At 49.4% G+C, this 17873-nt stretch overlaps 7 protein-coding genes across 7 annotated transcripts; 5 read left to right on the forward strand and 2 right to left on the reverse strand.

Moving 5' to 3' along the window:
* Positions 1 to 1190: 1190 nt before the first annotated feature.
* On the reverse strand, positions 1191 to 3294 carry LTR64_006959 (uncharacterized protein; the record flags this gene model as incomplete). The annotated part of the gene is made up of 2 exons (XM_064901285.1): positions 1191 to 1246; positions 1293 to 3294. The coding sequence occupies 2 exons, from the start codon at positions 3292 to 3294 to the stop codon at positions 1191 to 1193; spliced, it is 2058 nt and encodes a 685-aa protein (XP_064752361.1).
* Positions 3295 to 4345: 1051 nt separating this feature from the next.
* Positions 4346 to 4873, forward strand: LTR64_006960 (uncharacterized protein; the record flags this gene model as incomplete). The annotated part of the gene is made up of 1 exon (XM_064901286.1): positions 4346 to 4873. One exon carries the CDS (start codon positions 4346 to 4348, stop codon positions 4871 to 4873), a length of 528 nt encoding a protein of 175 aa, XP_064752362.1.
* Positions 4874 to 5240: 367 nt separating this feature from the next.
* SMT3 (SUMO protein smt3) lies at positions 5241 to 5613 on the reverse strand (the record flags this gene model as incomplete). Its single annotated transcript, XM_064901287.1, has 2 exons — positions 5241 to 5333; positions 5380 to 5613. The coding sequence occupies 2 exons, from the start codon at positions 5611 to 5613 to the stop codon at positions 5241 to 5243; spliced, it is 327 nt and encodes a 108-aa protein (XP_064752363.1).
* Positions 5614 to 6925: 1312 nt separating this feature from the next.
* NUP84 (Nucleoporin nup84) lies at positions 6926 to 9932 on the forward strand (the record flags this gene model as incomplete). The annotated part of the gene is made up of 2 exons (XM_064901288.1): positions 6926 to 6985; positions 7038 to 9932. The coding sequence occupies 2 exons, from the start codon at positions 6926 to 6928 to the stop codon at positions 9930 to 9932; spliced, it is 2955 nt and encodes a 984-aa protein (XP_064752364.1).
* Positions 9933 to 10448: 516 nt separating this feature from the next.
* On the forward strand, positions 10449 to 11333 carry LTR64_006963 (uncharacterized protein; the record flags this gene model as incomplete). Its single annotated transcript, XM_064901289.1, has 3 exons — positions 10449 to 10590; positions 10652 to 11169; positions 11259 to 11333. 3 exons carry the CDS (start codon positions 10449 to 10451, stop codon positions 11331 to 11333), a joined length of 735 nt encoding a protein of 244 aa, XP_064752365.1.
* A 2608-nt stretch (positions 11334 to 13941) lies between these two features.
* LTR64_006964 (uncharacterized protein) lies at positions 13942 to 15610 on the forward strand (the record flags this gene model as incomplete). The annotated part of the gene is made up of 4 exons (XM_064901290.1): positions 13942 to 14951; positions 15003 to 15218; positions 15308 to 15382; positions 15436 to 15610. 4 exons carry the CDS (start codon positions 13942 to 13944, stop codon positions 15608 to 15610), a joined length of 1476 nt encoding a protein of 491 aa, XP_064752366.1.
* A 521-nt stretch (positions 15611 to 16131) lies between these two features.
* LTR64_006965 (uncharacterized protein) lies at positions 16132 to 17412 on the forward strand (the record flags this gene model as incomplete). The annotated part of the gene is made up of 4 exons (XM_064901291.1): positions 16132 to 17009; positions 17059 to 17103; positions 17173 to 17224; positions 17377 to 17412. The coding sequence occupies 4 exons, from the start codon at positions 16132 to 16134 to the stop codon at positions 17410 to 17412; spliced, it is 1011 nt and encodes a 336-aa protein (XP_064752367.1).
* Between the last annotated feature and the right edge of the window lie 461 nt (positions 17413 to 17873).

Below are 17873 nucleotides of genomic sequence, written 5' to 3' on the forward strand. Positions count from 1 at the left end.
GGAGACCGGCAATTGTGTTAATTTGATTTAGACTTGCACTTTTGTATACGCCATGTTACCTGCGCAAGTAGTCGAATACGCGTTCCATACTAACAAGCAGACCAGTAACTGCGCAAGGAAGACCACTGCAGAATCGGCAATATTGTTTGGAGCTGAGAGATGTCTCTTGGAGGACTCCTTTCGCAATGACTATCAACAGGACTTTTGTTCACTTGACTCATTGTGGGTAATTGGTATATTGGCAGTGGCCATGTGGAATTGACGATGTAGGCTGTTCCTCGGTGTGGCCGAAGTTGCTCAAAGATCGCCAAGCAATGAGGCGGAAAGTGAAATCGCTCTGTGATTCGATCAACAAAAGGCCTATAGAACAAAGCCTCCACTAGCACAACCACAAACGTAACACTATCGTACTAGTTCGTGTTTCGAGATAGGAATATCTACTACTCGATCTACCACTACTCAACAATGCCGTAAGTCCTCGTCCGCATTAGCGTCTCCATAGCCTGACTTTTCCCAAGTTGTGGTTCGACAGCACAACTTAGAGAACGCTCATTGGCAGACAAATGTAGAACCACCAATGCCGACAAAGACTTATGGCGTTGTCGAGTATATACAGTAAGACAGGACCGTAGTCTGGACGACGACGAAAAAATCCAGGACTTTTCGTCGACTCTTCAACTTTCCCGGCAGCCACCTCAGCGTAAGTTCGAGCCTCCATGGAACCTATTCGAGCTACGGCGCAGGCAAGCACCTTTCAAGTTGAAATTGAAGTCATGTTCTTTGCAGTAACTTTATCAAATCTTCTTCCAGACTATATCTAACTTTCTATGGCGCCGGTAAATCTAAGCTGCATCGTACATGCCTCTAGTTTGAGTTGTCAGCGACGAACGCACAAGGCAGACAATTCGTCGTTGTATGTCACCAACCTACACGATTGAATCGTACAGTATTGCACACGTATGCCATGTCTGACCAGCTTCACAAGTCTCAACATATATCCAGGCTGTTTGGGCATCAGCAGCAGGACAATCACGATCCTGCGCGATACAGAGCACCACATGGTCGTCTCGGGGTTCGTCTTAGCTGCATCAGCCTGCACTAGACAGTGCAAGCTGGAAGCTGCTGTTTATTTCTCCTAGAAACAAAACGTCCGGCCCACCACTGAAGAGATGCACTTGTCATCTTGATGGTCACGAGGCATCGTTGGCGAGCTTGATTGCTCGTTCCGCGGCTTCTTCGAACGAGTCTAGCACTGGTTAGCAACACAGCGAACGTACGAGGGGTAGACCTACCAAACGCATCAATCTTCAAGCCACTCTCCTGAATCAACTTCTGTCCGTCTGCTTCATTCGTGCCGCGTATTCTCACAACCACAGGAACCTTCAGGTCAAGATCCTTAAAAGCCAGAAGAATACCATTTGCGATCATGTCGCCCAGCGTAAGTCCACCGAAAATGTTGACGAATATCGCTTTGACTCTTGGGTCTGATGTGACGATTTGGAAGCTGGCCTTGATAGTCTCTTTGGTAGCTTTTCCACCAGTATCCAAGAAGTTCGCAGGGTGGCCACCTCGTGCAATCAAAGCGTCGACAGTGTTCATAGCAAGACCTGCGCCATTCACTATCGTGCCTAATGTACCCGGACCAGACATCTTAACATAAGCCATTCCTTCTTTCTCAGCGGCGACCTCTTCAGGTACCTCGGATTCAATGTCTCGCAGTTGGTGTATGTCCTGCTGACGTTTCGAGCTTCGAAATGCTGCATCGTCGAATCTGAATTGAGCATCGGTGACCTCGATCTCACCGGTTTCAGATACTGCAATATTTGTTCGTAAGGCTTGAGCCTCTTTTGTCATGTAAAGATCTACAAGATTGCCAATCAACTCCTTTAATGCTGGCTTTGCATTGTCGGAGACCTGCAAGCGTTCTGCAACTTTTGTTATCATCTCATCCGCACTCGCGTCATTGCTGCCATATTCGAATTCGTATCTTCGGGATTGGGGAAACATTTGGCTCGGTTCGGAGGTAGGTGAGGCAACAATAGCAGGCATTCGCTTCGACCGATCGATAGACACAGCAAGCATCTTGCCACTTCCCTTGGACTCTGCGATCTTGACTCCTCTATCACGTAGCATATCGAGAGCTTGTTGTGGCTTCAAAATCAACGTCCTCTTCTGTGCGGCTGTGGGTGAGTTGCTTGCAACAATCGTTGGCCTTGTCCGCATGGTATGATATCCTCTCTTTTGCATGGCTCCAGGTCCAGAGGCAGCCTTCCCGCCTGCGCCAGAGCTTCGTCCTGCAAGGAGCTTCTTCATGCCTTCACCCAGCTTTTCAGGGTGGTCGACTACTACGACGCCTTCTTTCTCTAAGATCGCAATCTTCTCTCGAGCAGTAGCATCGCCTGGCGATCTCCATGCACCAGCATGACCCATAACTCGACCGGTGGGTGACTCGACTCCACCGATAACAGCCATGAAGGGCTTAGGGTTGGCTGTTCGTTTCTTGTATGCTCTGATCCATTCAGCTGCGTCTATTTCGGCACGACCACCAATCTCTCCTACCAAAACGATACCCTCAGTCTGATCGTCATGTTCGAAAATCTCGAGTGCTTCGACAAAGTTTGTGCCTGCAAGAATATCACCTCCCATACTGATGCAGTAGGTTTGACCGAGTCCTGCTCGAGTGGTCGATGCAACGGCTTCGTAGCTCAAGGTGCCGGACTTTGCAACTATACCAATATTGCCGTCTTTGAAGAATGGCAGAGGTTGGAAGCCAAGTCTACAACGTCCCCACGTATTGATGATGCCGGGACAGTTGGCACCAACGAGACGGGTCTTCGATTGAGTTCTGAGAATCTGTTGGACGCGCATAACATCGTGCAAAGGAATGTGTTCGGCGACTGCTACGATTAAAGATATTTCGTTCTCAATTGCTTCCTCCATGGCAGCGACGGTGCCATTTCCAGGTACATATATGGCGCTTGCATCGGGTTTGAGCTCCTTGACGGCTGTACGGACATCGGGTAGGACAGGTAGTCCTAGATGTTCGCCAGTAGTACCTGGCTTGACACCACCGACTACATTCGTGCCGTATGCTATAGACTCTTTGGCATTTGCTGTAGCTTGTCTTCCTGTAAAGCCTTGATAGAGAACGCGCGTGTGTTTCCCGATCTTGAGGTTTTTGATCGTGTCTTCGTATGCCCCGAGTTTCGTGCTTGTGGAGAAAGATGATCTCGTGGCCGAGTGGACGATGCGGCTGGAAGCTCGCCAACCCTGCGAGAAAGCTGTTAGAGACATTGTGGTGTTTGTAAGGAGCGGCTCGAGCAGTCAGCTCGTCATGCGAACGCCAATGTATGCGATTTATTGTTACCGGAGTAGAGCTGCTGTAGAGAACATTTTCGAGCTCGTGAGGGGACAATAAAGCTCACGGAGGTCCCGAGGTCCCGATAAGTGCATGCTACAAGCGGTGATGACAACACAGACAGATCTCCGAGCTCGGGGTCCAGATGCGAGACGCGTCTACTCGAGTAGCGTTCTCGAAATTGGATGCTCCGGTCTGGCAAGGTCTCGGAAGTTACCTGCTAATAAGAGCCAAGTACACTTTCCGGTTCCGACCGGTCTTCGTTCTATAGAAGCGTGTTCGGCAATCAGGTTAAGCCAAAGTTTGGCTGTCGAGAAGAACGAGGAGGTCTCATTGACACGGCAAGCTGCATTTCGGGGACCATGCATTGCACTTCGACACGATGCGAACCATGGGAGCGTTGCAGGAACGTTCGCGAAGCTTGAGCTCGTGTGCCTGTGAGACAGTGAACCAATGGTTGTTCACCATCAGAGGTTCCTGCTTGTATACGCGTATTTTACACAACAAGCAGCTGCAGCGAAACGTCCCGAGTAGAACGCAGCCGATGAAAGCGCGACTGGCCACGGCTACCCCTTCCTTGGCTTTCAGCTTCTGAGAAAGGTATTGCTACGCGATGTGACCAGGCACGCCCCACACTCCAGCATTTGAGGGCTTGACACTCGTCTTGTTTCAGTATATTGGAGAAGAGCTTCGTCATTGCGTTTGTTGTTGGCTGCCGTCAGCGACGCTCGTCCTCAAGCTCACACGAGCACTTCTTGTGATGGGCAGTCTTTAAAGTAACTGCGCACAAGAGACTGATGTCAGCTTTCCAATCAAAAGTGCTGCAGGTAAAGCCCTACGAAGGCAAATGTACAACCATTTGCCAGCGTGACCAAGGTTCTACGGCATCCAGCAATCCTGCACTCGATACAAACTTATTTACCCGTATTTCTTGGTTGTTCCTGAAACAAGGTTGTGTACCTGAAGATCAGTAGTTCTCCAGCAACCATGTCTGTTGAATCAAAGCTTTCTCGATTGTCATTGGACCTTAAGACGACATCGACCCCAAAGGGTTCGACCACTTCGCTGAGCACTTTGCCACAAGAAGCACCAGAATCGTGGGAGGACGAGGTTACAGACGACACACCTGTTGAAGCACCTGGACCATCCTTGAAACCCATGACTTCTAATGACAATCCGGGGCCGCCTCCGCCTACACCAATTTCACCTCAAGACGCAGACCCGATGTCACGGAAGTGGGAAAGTAGTCTCAATGACAGTGGAAGGCCTACACCACGATCTGCTGCCGCGAACCAGCATTCGACAGACAGACGACCTGAGAAGACCACGTCTACTGCCAACCGAATGATATCTGGAGCGTTAGGTATCAAGGCGCCAAAGAAGACTGAAGAACAAAGACAATATGAGAAGGCTACCAAGGAGGCTGAAATCAAGCGCAAGAATCGTGAGAAGGAACAACGTGAGAAGGAGAACATCAACGACGAAAAGGCTCAGGCTGCGATCTGGGACAATTAGTTTGGAACGTAGTAGGAGGCTACTACTTGTAGGACGTACCCTGACCAAGGACAAGTCAGGCGAGATGGTATGGTCTCAGGATTCCCTGTACGCAAGGCGCAGCATGATCTTGTTGCGCTAGAGAAGTACTGTAAAATACGTTTTTTTCTTGTCGCTGTATTCCTTATCTGAGCTGAACCTGCGGGCTGACTTGCAGCTTGTGATCAATCGACCTTTGTGTCATGGCTTACCATGCATTTCTTATCCTGCATGTCCATCTCCTGAAGTCAGGCTCCGCGTAAAACTAGCAACCATCACCGTCATCATCGTAGCTCATATAGTCATCCACAGACAGCCTGGACACGACCATCCGTTTGTTCTCTCGTTCTCATACCTCATCCCATTCTCGTCGGTAAACCATCATTGAGCCGCCGATTTGTTCTTGGTGGACTTCCAAAGTGTCGCCGTCGTTCATTTCGAGCTACCTATATTAGCAACCATTTCCTGCAGCCACTCTATTGACCTACAATGTCGGGTGTGTCCTGGCCCGTTACTCTGGTACCATCAAAGAGGAATCGGACCGTCTTTACGTCCTTCCCTTGCCGCTCGCAGAAAGCATTCATGAGCTTTTCTAGCTTCGTGCTCCTCTTGATCTTAAAGAAGACCTCGTTGTTGTTGTCGGTAACCTTGATGTTTAGGTGCTCAGATTGTGGGTTGCCTTCAGGTTGCGCACCATTCGGTGATTGGTCTTGGTCAGCCATTTGGACCGTATCGGTAACAAGGTTTGGTAGGTAATCACGTTCTTCTGTTGCAGGTGAATCAGTCTGGCTGAGATATCTAAGTCGGAGGAAAATGAATTTATTTGCGCCAGTAGATGAAGATGCATAGGTACCTACGTTTGGTGAGTTTAGGCAACAGGCGTATGCGCGGCAACTACTCTCAGTGAAGACAAGTTAAGCACTTTGTGGAAGGACAACGCAATGGGAGTAGAGAGGAACAGTCTGAGCGCGGCTGCTGTCTAAAATGCGTTACAATGAAGCGAGGCGGCGACTGACGACAATTTGGAGGCAGGAATGCCTGGCACTTGGGTTTTACCTCTGGTGAGCTATATCCGACCAACTTCACAAATACTTTACAGCAAGTTCACTTTCTTCAACGTTCAATTACATCGAAGCTCAGCACGGGTTTTCAGACCTCGGATTTTGACTGTACTCAACGCGTTTTGTGGTATACAACAAGATGGTAAAGGCGAAACGTTCATTAGCTTTCTACAACTAAGTCAATATCACAGGGCAACGTCGAAGATGAAGTCAAGCAAGATCCACCATGTCACTCGCGTGCAGTAAGTGCCACCGTTCGTTCGCGTCCATGGTAGCGAGTACTGATACAATACAGTGCGAGATCCAAAGTGAGAGTGGACGATGTCTCGGTAGCTGCAAACACTGACACCTTTAGACTGCCTGCAGAAAAACAACTATCAGCAGAAGAAATGCGAGCACCTAGTGGATGCATTGTATGAGTGTTGTAATGCCTTCTATAAGAAGAATGGCCAGGACGCCCAGACGACGTCGTGTCCCAAGTATGATCTGCTCCAGCTTAAACTGAAGCAGCGTGCTGAAGGACAGTGATCTTCCAGACCTCCTCATACGAGCGCGATCAATTCGATATATCGCATACCGCAAACATAGATTCATGTACAATTCCGAACTTGAGCGTTTGTAGCAACCGATTTCTTTTACCTGAACCGTCACTTCTCGTAGAGATCTGGTCAGCTGAATACCTAGTGCTAACTTACTCTTAGACAGTCGTGAGCACGCGAGAGGCCGTTTGACCTGAACAAGCACTGAATCGTTCGTTCCGAGACTCTAATGACTGCCTGAAGACATTTGGTAAGAAAGAAAGAGGTCTCTCGGAAATTCAAGAAATTTTAGTAAAAGCGAGATGCGCGCCAAGACCGGCGCGTCTCACGCGTAGCTGCCCGTGCTCTGGTAGTAGTATCACTGAGTTTAACGTGCCAGTGCACATTCGCGCGCAGTTCGTACTTGAATCAGCAAACAAAACATTGCTGATCAGATGTCGCCAACTACACGCTCCTCTCTTTATGGTTCTAAACCTCCAGAAACCACTGATGAAGTAGGCAATCACCATCTTGTAGTCACCTTTGAGATTCTAACGGCCAGTTTAGACAACCGCTACCATGGAGGACGATGAGATGATGTCCGACCAGGATATGCTCTCGTCCAACGCCGATGATGACCTAGAACAAGATGATAACGACGATCACGATGAACCAGTACTGCAGACTTCCGCACAGGAATTGTTGCGACCCCTTCAAGAGACTGCAGATCGAGTAAGTCGACAAGTGGAAGAGTTTGCACAGGCACTGGACAAGTTCAATTCTTCAAAGAAGGTCGAGGGTCAGGAACTGTGGAGGAAAACATGGCTCTTAATGGACAAGTACTCAGAAATTGCCAATACCAGTGCGAACCAGGTCAAGCCTCTGTCTGGCAGCAAGCAAGCACAGAAAAATCGCAAATCGCTAGAAGGCTCAGTTGCTCAGAAGGAAAGATTGGTGCTTGAATCCGAATTGTGGACATTGACTGCGCAACTCTTGCCTTGCAAAAGTCCTGACATGGTCCAGGATACAGGTTTCAAGCAAAACAGCGCCCTGGCAGAATTGCATCGTTATTCGAGCAACTCCGAAATTTGGAGTGCTTTCCTCGACGTGGACATTATCGCCAACCAATACGAGATGTTGCTAGAATGGCTGCAAGACTGGAAGAAGAGAACATCAAGCGAGCTGAAGGATACTGACCTCGACTCTCATACCAAATCACATAGAGGTCAAGGGCTGTGGTCTGGTGGCAACATTTTTACGCAAGCACCCATCAAGAGGCGCAAAGTCGAACGAGCACATGCTGGCCCACTCGATCTGAACGGAGGACTTCGTGGTCTCCACACCAGAAAGACAGACGAGGCAATTCTTGTTACCCATATGGATCCAGATGCTGCATTACGCCAAAATGCTAACCTTGAACCCGAGGATGAAGCCTTCGAGATCTCCGCGTGGCATGCCAACTGGGAGCTGCTGCGAAGAGGTAATACTCTCGAGGACGTCCGAAGCTGGTGGCAAGAGCGAAACGAGCTCTGGCGATCTCTCGTCCTCCGAAACTCAAGTCCGCGGTCAGACGAGCCCATCAACAGCACCTGGCTACGGATCATCAACCTTGCTTCAAATCGAGATTACCTAACTTGTTGCAAGGAACTAAGTGAGCAGGATAGCTACCAAACAAACTACGAAAAAGCTGTGTATGGCATACTATGCGGTAACTATGCCGCTGCTGCGCCCGTGTGCAAGAGTCTTGACGACCACTTATTCTCCCTTGTCAATGAGCTCTTGATTGAGAGGTATGAAGATTTTATCGCTGCTTATACAAAGAAGTTGAAAGATCCTGGGATCAATGCATACATGGTTCCGGAATCCACAATGGGCGAGATCTCCAAGTATTTAGATTCTGCACAGAACGACAGCACGACAAAGGCAGAATGCCACCAGCCACTTAAATACCTGCAAGGCATGTTGATGGGTGACGGGCTTGCTACGTTTCTGGTCGAGCTAGGTCATGCTGCAGCTCAAACGGCACATTCAACCGGTCAGTCCAACATACTCTTTGACAAAGACGAAACCCCTGTGAATAAGTCTGTTCAAGTGGCCGCTCAAGACGAAGACCTCGTTCGTATGGCAGCACATCTACAGCTTGCTCTACAACCTCTGGGTGTCCTTGAGGACAGAGAATCGGACAACGCCATTGCGCTCGAGAACAACATCATCAACTACATTGCTCTTCTGGAACGCCATGCAAAGTTCTCACTGCTGCCGCTATATGCCTCCAAACTATCTGCGAATCGACAACCACGAGTACTGGGTCGGATCCTGGCCAAAGTCACTGTGCCAAAGGATAGGGACCTACAGATGCGTCTGATGAAACAGTACCACATTCCGGTATATCGTGTCATCTATTCCATCTGCGATTATGCAAGACGAACATGGACTATGAAGCTTCGAAGCACGGATAATAATCTTAGTCCTGCTCGCATCACCGAATACAAGGACAAGATCGTCAGAATCAGGTCAGGCTTCCTGGGCGGGGTGATCGATGAAGCAGAAGCCTACGTCGTGCAAGCACATGAATGGGTGAATTATATCGATGCTAACAATTGGGGTATGGCTGTATGGCTCATGACCGCGTTGTTTAAGATTTTGCTTCTTTCTGGTAAGATCGCGGCGGCAAAGGAGCTTGCGTACCGGGTCGATCTGGGCAAGACTTCTCTGAAAGTTACCGGCATGAATCTGAGCCTAGTAGCAATGATATTGGAGGCTGGTGATGTGAGTCTAGAGGAAGACGGGTCCGATGAGGAGGCCGAACGAGTTGCCAGCCCATCGAAGCGGCGAAAGGGGTCAAAGTCACATCCTCTCACCAAAGCGACGACAGACCGATCAACATTGACGGAACAGTCGCTGGTCTGGGCTCATCTGGAACATCTTGTGCATGCTCTTGAAATCCTGGAGACCTGGCAATATCAGGCGGACGAAGTCGAGAATTCACCTCGAGACGATAGGAACATTATGAAAGCTGCCAAAAGAGAGTTGTCCGAAGTTCTGGGTGATGTTCATTCGGCAATGCAGCCTCTTCTCGAAACTGACTTTCTGAACAAACCGAACGATGAGCAGGAGGACCACGACCTGACTGAGATTCGCAACCACTACCTGCCAGAATGCGTTCTAGCATACAACAGCGCTCTGTTTTTCGGTGGACATGCCATCTCTCGATTTCATTTGGTGCAATGTATGGAGTTGGCTCAGCATGTGGCGAAGAATGATTCCTTGACCAGTGCTTTTGTCGAAAGCAAACGTATGCAGGAGCTGGTAACGGCGTTTGCCCACGATAGTCAAGCGTTGTTGAGAGCTAATGAGCATGGTAGTGGTGGTAGCCGTGTGCGTAGAGGAAAGCCCTCTGCCGCTGGTGGAGATTATGGGGCTCGCGCCGATATCTGGCAGGTTACATGGAGGGACGACTGAGTGCGACCAGCAGTCAAAGGGTGTAGGTCACGCTGGCTCGACAGCCGACATTGAGTCTGACTACCTGTTTCCTAAAAGTTGAGTTGACGAGCCGCCACTAAATTCATTCCTGCCTAATATTCATGGTCATCGTACTCGAATTCTGTCTATGCTGAGCACTTTCTTTGTCATTGGAATTTACAATCTGGTTGTTAGTAAGTAATGGTGTCTTCGCTCAGGAGAGACTATTGTTGATGCACGCAGTCAGTCCACCCAACATACTTGCTGAAACTTTTCGCTCCCAGCTCACAGTACTGGTAATACTGAGAGTATCTATGATTCAGAAGCGAGTGATCAATATTAACGTAGTTGAAGCTCACGGGAAAGCATGGGTCGTACCTGCCGTTCAACCTTACCCGGTGTGGCATTTCTACCTGAGAAGAGCTCTTGTACTTCACGACAGCGACAATAAGTAACAAGCGCGAGGAGAGTATTGCTGATACTTGGTGTTTGTTTCTGACTTGCCATCACTCTTCTATGGCTAATCGAGCACAAAATCGTCCTGCCATCCCGTCCAGGCAGTGGGACATAGGGCAGCGGCAGCCACTCCGAATTGAGAAGACGAAGGACGCCAGAAAAGGTACTCCAGAAACCAGAAGCAGGTTCGATGTCTTCCAAGGTACGACATAGATCTCCAAAACGGCGCCTTGCTGTCCTACTCGTTCACTCACAGCATACAGGACAACTAGACAACTACAAGACCCAGCTTGTTGCCCACCTAAACAGCGATCTCGCAGATGCGGACGGCGAAGTCAGCGAGGCTGTGATGAAACTAGCTCATCACGTTGATCAACAATGCCTTGTTATGCAAGACTCGAGCAACAGCATGATGCAGGACCTCAGCAACGAGACACTCGAGGTTGATCAGGAAGGTACAAAAGAGAACGTGATTCTTGGTCAACATATGGAAGGTTTCAGGGAGGTATCCGAAACGAACAAGACACGACTGGCAGAGCTTTGGCAGCAGTATGAGACTGTGCAGAAACAAATTGTGGAGCTTGTTGTCGTAATGCTAAACGACAAAGAAATACTTGTGACTTGTCCCAATGACCACGATCACCAACACAACGATGGCCACGAGGAGGGTTGTCCCGGTATCGATAAGGCAGCCGCCAGGAAGCGACGAGAAGTCTTCCAGCGTGGCTACAAGCACGCGCTGGAAGAGCTCAGTGGTTTCGAAACGGAGATCGAGGGTACAGTAAGCAAGGCTCTAGGCAATACTGAAAAGGCAGTCAGGGTATATGTGATCCACGTCTGTTTGGGTATACCTGCTAACGCTAGCTGCAGGCGGTTGAGGACTACCAGTACAAGATGAAGGAGCAACTTCGCAAATTGCTTACTGAAATGCAACAAAGCCTTTAAGATGGACACAAGCAGACTCGATCATGCCTGAGCCTGTGAATATTCCTTTGAGGACTGATACGTATGTATACGTTATCTGAAGCTGTCATCTCTGAAGCGTCTTGGACAAGGATACTGCTTATATCTTCCGGGGAATCTTGACATAGTTTGTGAAGGGAAGGTCGTCGTCGAGGCTGTTATCTATCGTAGGGGTGACTCGATGTGACCTACAAATCTACGTCGGCAGACAACCCCACTACCCCGGCTGCACACATCAACCGTCTCTGCTTCGTCGAAATACCTGAGCTCACAGCATTGACCTAGCAAGTGCTTCCGCTGTCCCAGTGCGTAACGCCACAAGTCAGTAGCCTAGCCGCAGACGCTCGTCGAGCAACTTAACTCTCTGTCTCGTGGCATATCCCACACCATCACACACAGTATTGCATGTCTTTGGCTAAGGTCAAAGACGCGCCATATTGCGACTCGGCGCCTGAATATCTCGAATTTCTACCAGGTATGTATCAGACGACAGGCCAGCTATCGAGCCTTATCGTGACAAGGTACGATTGTACGATTGAATCGAGGATGATGTGCTCTCAGTTGCGACAGACCGCCTAGTGGAGTCGTTTTTCCCTCGTGGACGTCCAGACCCACGCTATCGATTGGCGCAGTGTCAAAAACAGTCATTCAGCTACCCCAATCTGGACGCGTCAACGCCTTCAATTTCGTGTCAAAGTTTAATGTGCAGACTCTGCCGTCTATCGTCAATAATACTCGAGCTACAGTGCGGCAGCGAAAAGGAGAAGTTCTTGTCGCCAAGGGTGTTGAAAGAATTATGGCAGTAAGGGATTGCACCGCCCTGAATTGTGCAGCTCTTTTTAGCATTTTTAGCACCAATTATCCCTGAAAGTGTGGGGCGCAGGGGGAGGCTATCGTAAGCCGCACGAGCTTTTCTTGGAACATCGCTCATGTCTGGTGGCTTAACCATGCTGTCTCGAACAGCCGATCGAATGCCAGGTTGTCTCTTCAACGTCCCCTTAGCTAGAATAGTCCATAGCGGCTTCGCCATGCATCTCCCTAGGAGCGAGCTTCGCGATCATGGGGCGGTCTATCGGCATGTAAATGGTACACCTGCAACATGTACATAAACATAATGAGTCCCAGCCAGATGGACGAGCATCTTGCAGATCAAGTGCAATTGTCCTCGCCCTGCCCAACGTCTAAGATGATCCTCAAACGGTATAGAATGAGCGCCATGATTTCTGGCTTCACACTACCTAACATTTTTGGATTCGGTGCTGCTCCTGCGAATGATGGTTTTTGGGACGAGCCTTCCACATTGAAAACCACCCTTACAGCTGAGGCCAGCCTGATGGAAGACAACGCTTGCAACCATATCACTGCCTCAACACTCGCAAACCTGAACCACATGCCTCACTGTCACAGCAAAAAACTACAGCTCCATTATGCCGCTCCCAGTGCTTGAGCACTTCGATTGAAAGCTATCGATAATTTCTCAGATAGAAGGCCAGCAGTCATGGCCACGTACTGAACCCTTTACGTTCAAGCATCCCGGCATTCCGAGTCATCAGAACGAAAAACGCGGCCGACTCTGTACATACGCTGCATCACTCTCGTACAAACGACCACTATTACGTCCAGAGTCAGTGGAGTTTAACGTCTATCAAAGACGTGCTCCAAACTCCCAGATTCCGATGTTTGCGACGTCGCAATGACCACGCAAGCATACGTATTAAAGTACGTACACCAACGGGCGCGGAGCAGGTTCGGTACATAGAGTCGGGAAGCTGACTTATGTGGCTCCGGTGGCGTGGAATAATCACTAGCCCGATGGGCAGAACATTATGAAAGAGGTAGTGGACCCCTCACTCTCTCGACATACCCACTACGTACATAGCCCGGAAACCCTACGCGAATTCTGCAGAAGCAGACACATGGGAAGAACATATTGCGTCGAGTAATAGGCATTGCAAGCAATCCTTTTCTCATGGGACTGGTGGGGAAGATCCAGAGCAAGGGGCCACCGGATTGAGTAAGCGTATCCTGAAGGATACACTGCAGTAGCACACAAGTAGTTAGAGCCCGTTAACGAATTTGGGGTATAGATCATGACGAGAATTAACAGACGAATATATTTAATCACATAATCGATTCTGCAAGAGAAGACCAGTAAGCAAACAATCTGGTAGCTCGAGGCCGAACGGACATAAATCACAATGTCCGAAGCTCTCGGTTACACTTTGCACCCACAAATGAGACCTTATCAAAGTTAAGGTCATCAACCCTCAGCCTTCAAGTCACCCATCGACACCGTAGCATGCTCTGTGTTGAAGCAGCGAGCAGTCTTCCAGCCCTATAGTGCGGCATCGCTAGCTGTATTCATAACGAACTCTGCTAACAGGTTACTCTCGGAAGTCAAACAGTGGCAATTGTGAGATAGCGCCATACAAGGGAAGTCCGTCTCTTTACAGTGCTATACCACGGACTTTGATCTTTGAGCTCGTCGGGTACGGAACGATTTACAATCAACTCTGGCAATTCTCCTGCTGCACAGTCCTTAACATAGCAACAGAAACACCCGGAACAATACTTCTCTCGCTTTTCCAAAATGGGACTCTCGATAATCTCGCTCCCACCAGAAATCCTCTCTCAGGTCCTTTGTCGACTATCTCATACTGATCTGCTTGCATTCTCCGTTACGTGTCGTGACGCTCGCGAACATGCATCGCCTCAAAACCAATTGCTCTGGCAAGCTGTCTTTCTGCAGATCTTTGACGATCCGCGACATCGTTGGGACAGCTTGACACGCACAGTACGTCAGGCTGGCAAGGATCGTGAGGTAGGATGGGATTGGTATAATGAATTGCGAAGGAGAATTGTTGCCTTGAGGTTCGTGAAATCGAGCAAAGTGGCCTTTGAGAATAGCAATGACCCAGAAGCGGAGAGTGTGATTGAGGCACTACTTGACATTATCGACACGGCAAAGACATGCCCGACGCCGTCGGAAATTCAGGCAGGTAGGAAGCCAGAGGTCGATGATAGGGAGTTGAGCTTGAACTTGGGGCTTCTGCCAATTCCGTACTACTTCTCACGTGAGTTCGACGGATTAGTGAGAGGGTTACCAGCCAGTATGGTCAGGAGAAATGCGGCACCCAAGTACTACGAAGGTGATACCTCGAATGCAAGAAGCATGCCCGGCAGCTGGAACGAGGAGCGCACGCCAGGAAGGCCTACGACTCGCCTTCGAGCTGCACTCGAGATGGAAAAGGCAGTCAGATCTGCAGCCGGAAGTCGCTTACATGTGCTCTGTGGACTTACGGAGTACGAGGTGCAAGATGAAAGAGCATTGGGTCGTGCTAGGCGGGTGACGTACGATTGGACCTTGACGAATTCAGCTACTGATTACGGCCCATTCAAGAATGATGGTTCTGGCGAAATCGACTGGAGACGACTTGAGGCAGTATGCTCTGTCGTGTCTAGACAGTTTGGCAATGCTATCCGTGGTCGAATGACACCTCCACAAGGCTTCTGCTTCTCTTTGCCATACAGAACTTTGCTGGACCCTACAACACCGAACGATTGGGCAAGAGTTCAGGGCAATTGGTGTGGGACCTATGTGTAGGTTCTTGATGCACCACCTTTGCAAAAATGCATGCTAAAATTTTCAAGCTTTCTACACTGGGAAGACCTGGTAGACTTCAACGCCACTTCGACAGACAGACCCTCTTTGGAGAACGGTCCTGAAGCTTGTGGCGGGGTTATGAAGTTGGAACTGAAACTTGACGATCGCATTAGAGACGACCCAAAACTGCAAACTCGACTGCCCATCTGTGAGGACTTGCCGCCTCTCTACTTCTCGGGTGTGTCTAGAAGCTATGACTTTCAGTGAGTACTCTTCAAGCGTCATATCGCTACGTACCGTGAAGCTGGTCTTGATACGAGCAAGCCAGATACCGAAACTGACATTGATATAGGATGGCAACTGGCATCCGCGGCATGGCTTGCCTAGCACCAGGCGGTAAGGAGGTCAGATGGAGATACATTGTTCAGTGAGTATTTGCTTTCATATCGCTGACATAGCAATCTTTTTAACACGACTCAGTTACAGTGGCGGCGATCAGTGGCAGCTCGAAGGAGTACAGCCAGGTGGTATCAGGTCGGGTTCTGTGTATGGGCTCTGGACCTCGTGTGCGCACGAACAGGGAGGTCCAGTCGGCCCGTTTTGCTACGCACCCGAAGAGTTGTTCAAGCCAACTTCAGTTGTGCTGGTCTCGTAGAAGCACTCGTCAGACAATTCAAGGTTGGTTGCGACGTGGTTCGTCTTTACCGCACGCCACACTTCCGCACAACAAGCTCGATATATCCACTTTGGCAGGAACCAGTTTCCTGCTACTCAACATGAGAGCCAGATGCCTGTTGTGGTTGTCGTCGTCGAGTGTGTAATCTATACGTACTATATTTAGTTCACAAGTTGGGGAAGCACTACTAAGCTTAGGTGGAGTACCTGTAGTTGGATCGCTTAGCTAAACAAGCGAGCCTAAGCCTGAGGGGCTTCTAAGGCAAAACGATGGAGGCCTTAGCGCTGCGAACATCACTACGAGCACTTCTGCTCACAGCCATGCTCAGCCCCATGCAGAGCAACAATTCAGCATGAATAATCTCGAAGCCGCTGCGTTATATACGAAGCTGCGTGACTATAGTTCATGTATACCCTAACTATCGTCGTGGCTTGCTCCTAGTCCAGCGCATCGACTCGTGCATCGACAAGGAGCACGTTGAATAGTCCCGACCACATACAATGCCTTTTCGAGATTTGCTGAAGAAGAAAGAGAAGATCGAGAACGATGGCAGCGCAGGAGATGCTCAGCAACAGGCTTTTGAGCCTCCACAGTTCAAGATAATGCGCAGCGACACTCATACTGAAGAGATCTTAAGTCCTCCAGGACCTTCGCCTATAACTGAGCTGCCTCCCACCTCTCCACAAAAGTCGCCAGGCCGATTTAGAGGATCCTCGAATGTGGGAGAGGAGGGTAATGTGTCGCCAAAGATACACAGATCGCTTTCCGACAGATTGCACCTGCACAAAGACAGGTCGCGCACTTCCACCGTGGGTTCTGCGAATCTACCATCCAATCTTCCCGATCTATCAGGCACGTACAGAGACCAAGGCAACCAGGAAGATAAGGAGGCACAATGGGAGGAGCGCGCCACTATCTTAGCTAACACAAGCAAGAGCCCAGTTTCAGGCCCAAGACCCGGCATGCCAACAAAGAACATATCTCAATTGAGCATCGATAACTCGACCGGCCGCCCACGAAGTATAAGTGACGCTCAAAGCGATGTGAGCATCCAAGAAGCTATCCGACTACACGAGGAAGGACGACTTACCGAAGCAACTCGGGCTTTCAAGCAACTGGCAGATAGTGGAAACGTACTTTCCGAGGTCTTGTATGGCCTCTCATTGCGCCATGGATGGGGTTGTGAGAAGGACGAGGCAGGTGCCTTTACCTATCTCTCTTCTGCTGCTTCGGATTCGGCCGCTCTCGAAGCCGAAGCACTGAAAGCTGGTCTCAAGAAAGGTGGTGCCGCCAAGGGTGAATTAGTCCTGGCTATATTCGAGCTCGGAAACTGCTACAGATACGGCTGGGGAACTCCCATTGACAAAGTGGCTGCAAGGTAGTACATCCATGACTGAAGCAATTGCACAGACTAACGGTAGTCGCAGGCAATATTACGAAACAGCTGCAAATCTGGGTGATACCGACGCGATGTAAGTCCTCAATCTCGGAACGGACTTCAAGAGGTTTAAGCCAATGGGCGCTAACCATTTTCTGTATAGGAACGAGGCAGCTTGGTGCTACTTAGAAGGGTTTGGTGGAAAGAAAGACAAGGTAAGCATCTACTTGCCCCTTCTATCTCGATCATCTTCGGGCAAGAGTCTATCCGCATTCGATCTATCGTCAGGAGTATTTGCCCTTATGAGTAAGCAAGAAGCGGCACCGAACACATGGCGACGAGCCACGTTCCGAGGTTCTACCACCAGATACGAGTTCCGAAACATGATCAGACCGAAAAATAGCATGCAAAGATGCAGCAGTCACCACACTCCGTCACGAACAACCCCGGCACTGCAACTGAGTTGAGGGTGCATGAACCACAACATTGAGCCTCGCAACCTCATTGCTGGTAATAGTCACAATACCACCAGTACACTCCCATTACAGCCTTCCACAAATGGCAGCATCACTTTGGGCATCAATGCATAAGCAAATCAGATATCTTACCGATCCCGTCAAAGAGCCGTTCCTTGCATTAGGCTGCCTAGGATATCATTGCACCAATGACTTGACCTTGTCAGACCGCAATGCATACGACCCGCATACTTATGGATGCTGACACGTGATTTTGTAACAGTTCAAGGCCGCTCAACTGCTTCGATTGGCTGAAAAGAATGGTTCAAAGATAGTCGGCAATTCATGGTAAGTGACTTCTTTGACCGATTCTGATACACCTGCACTCTGTCACACCGCTCAATGGATT

The sequence above is a fragment of the Lithohypha guttulata genome (genome assembly GCF_036872675.1).
Source record: "Lithohypha guttulata strain CCFEE 5908 chromosome Unknown scaffold_5, whole genome shotgun sequence".
In the NCBI taxonomy this organism is placed as follows: Eukaryota; Fungi; Ascomycota; class Eurotiomycetes; order Chaetothyriales; family Trichomeriaceae; genus Lithohypha; species Lithohypha guttulata.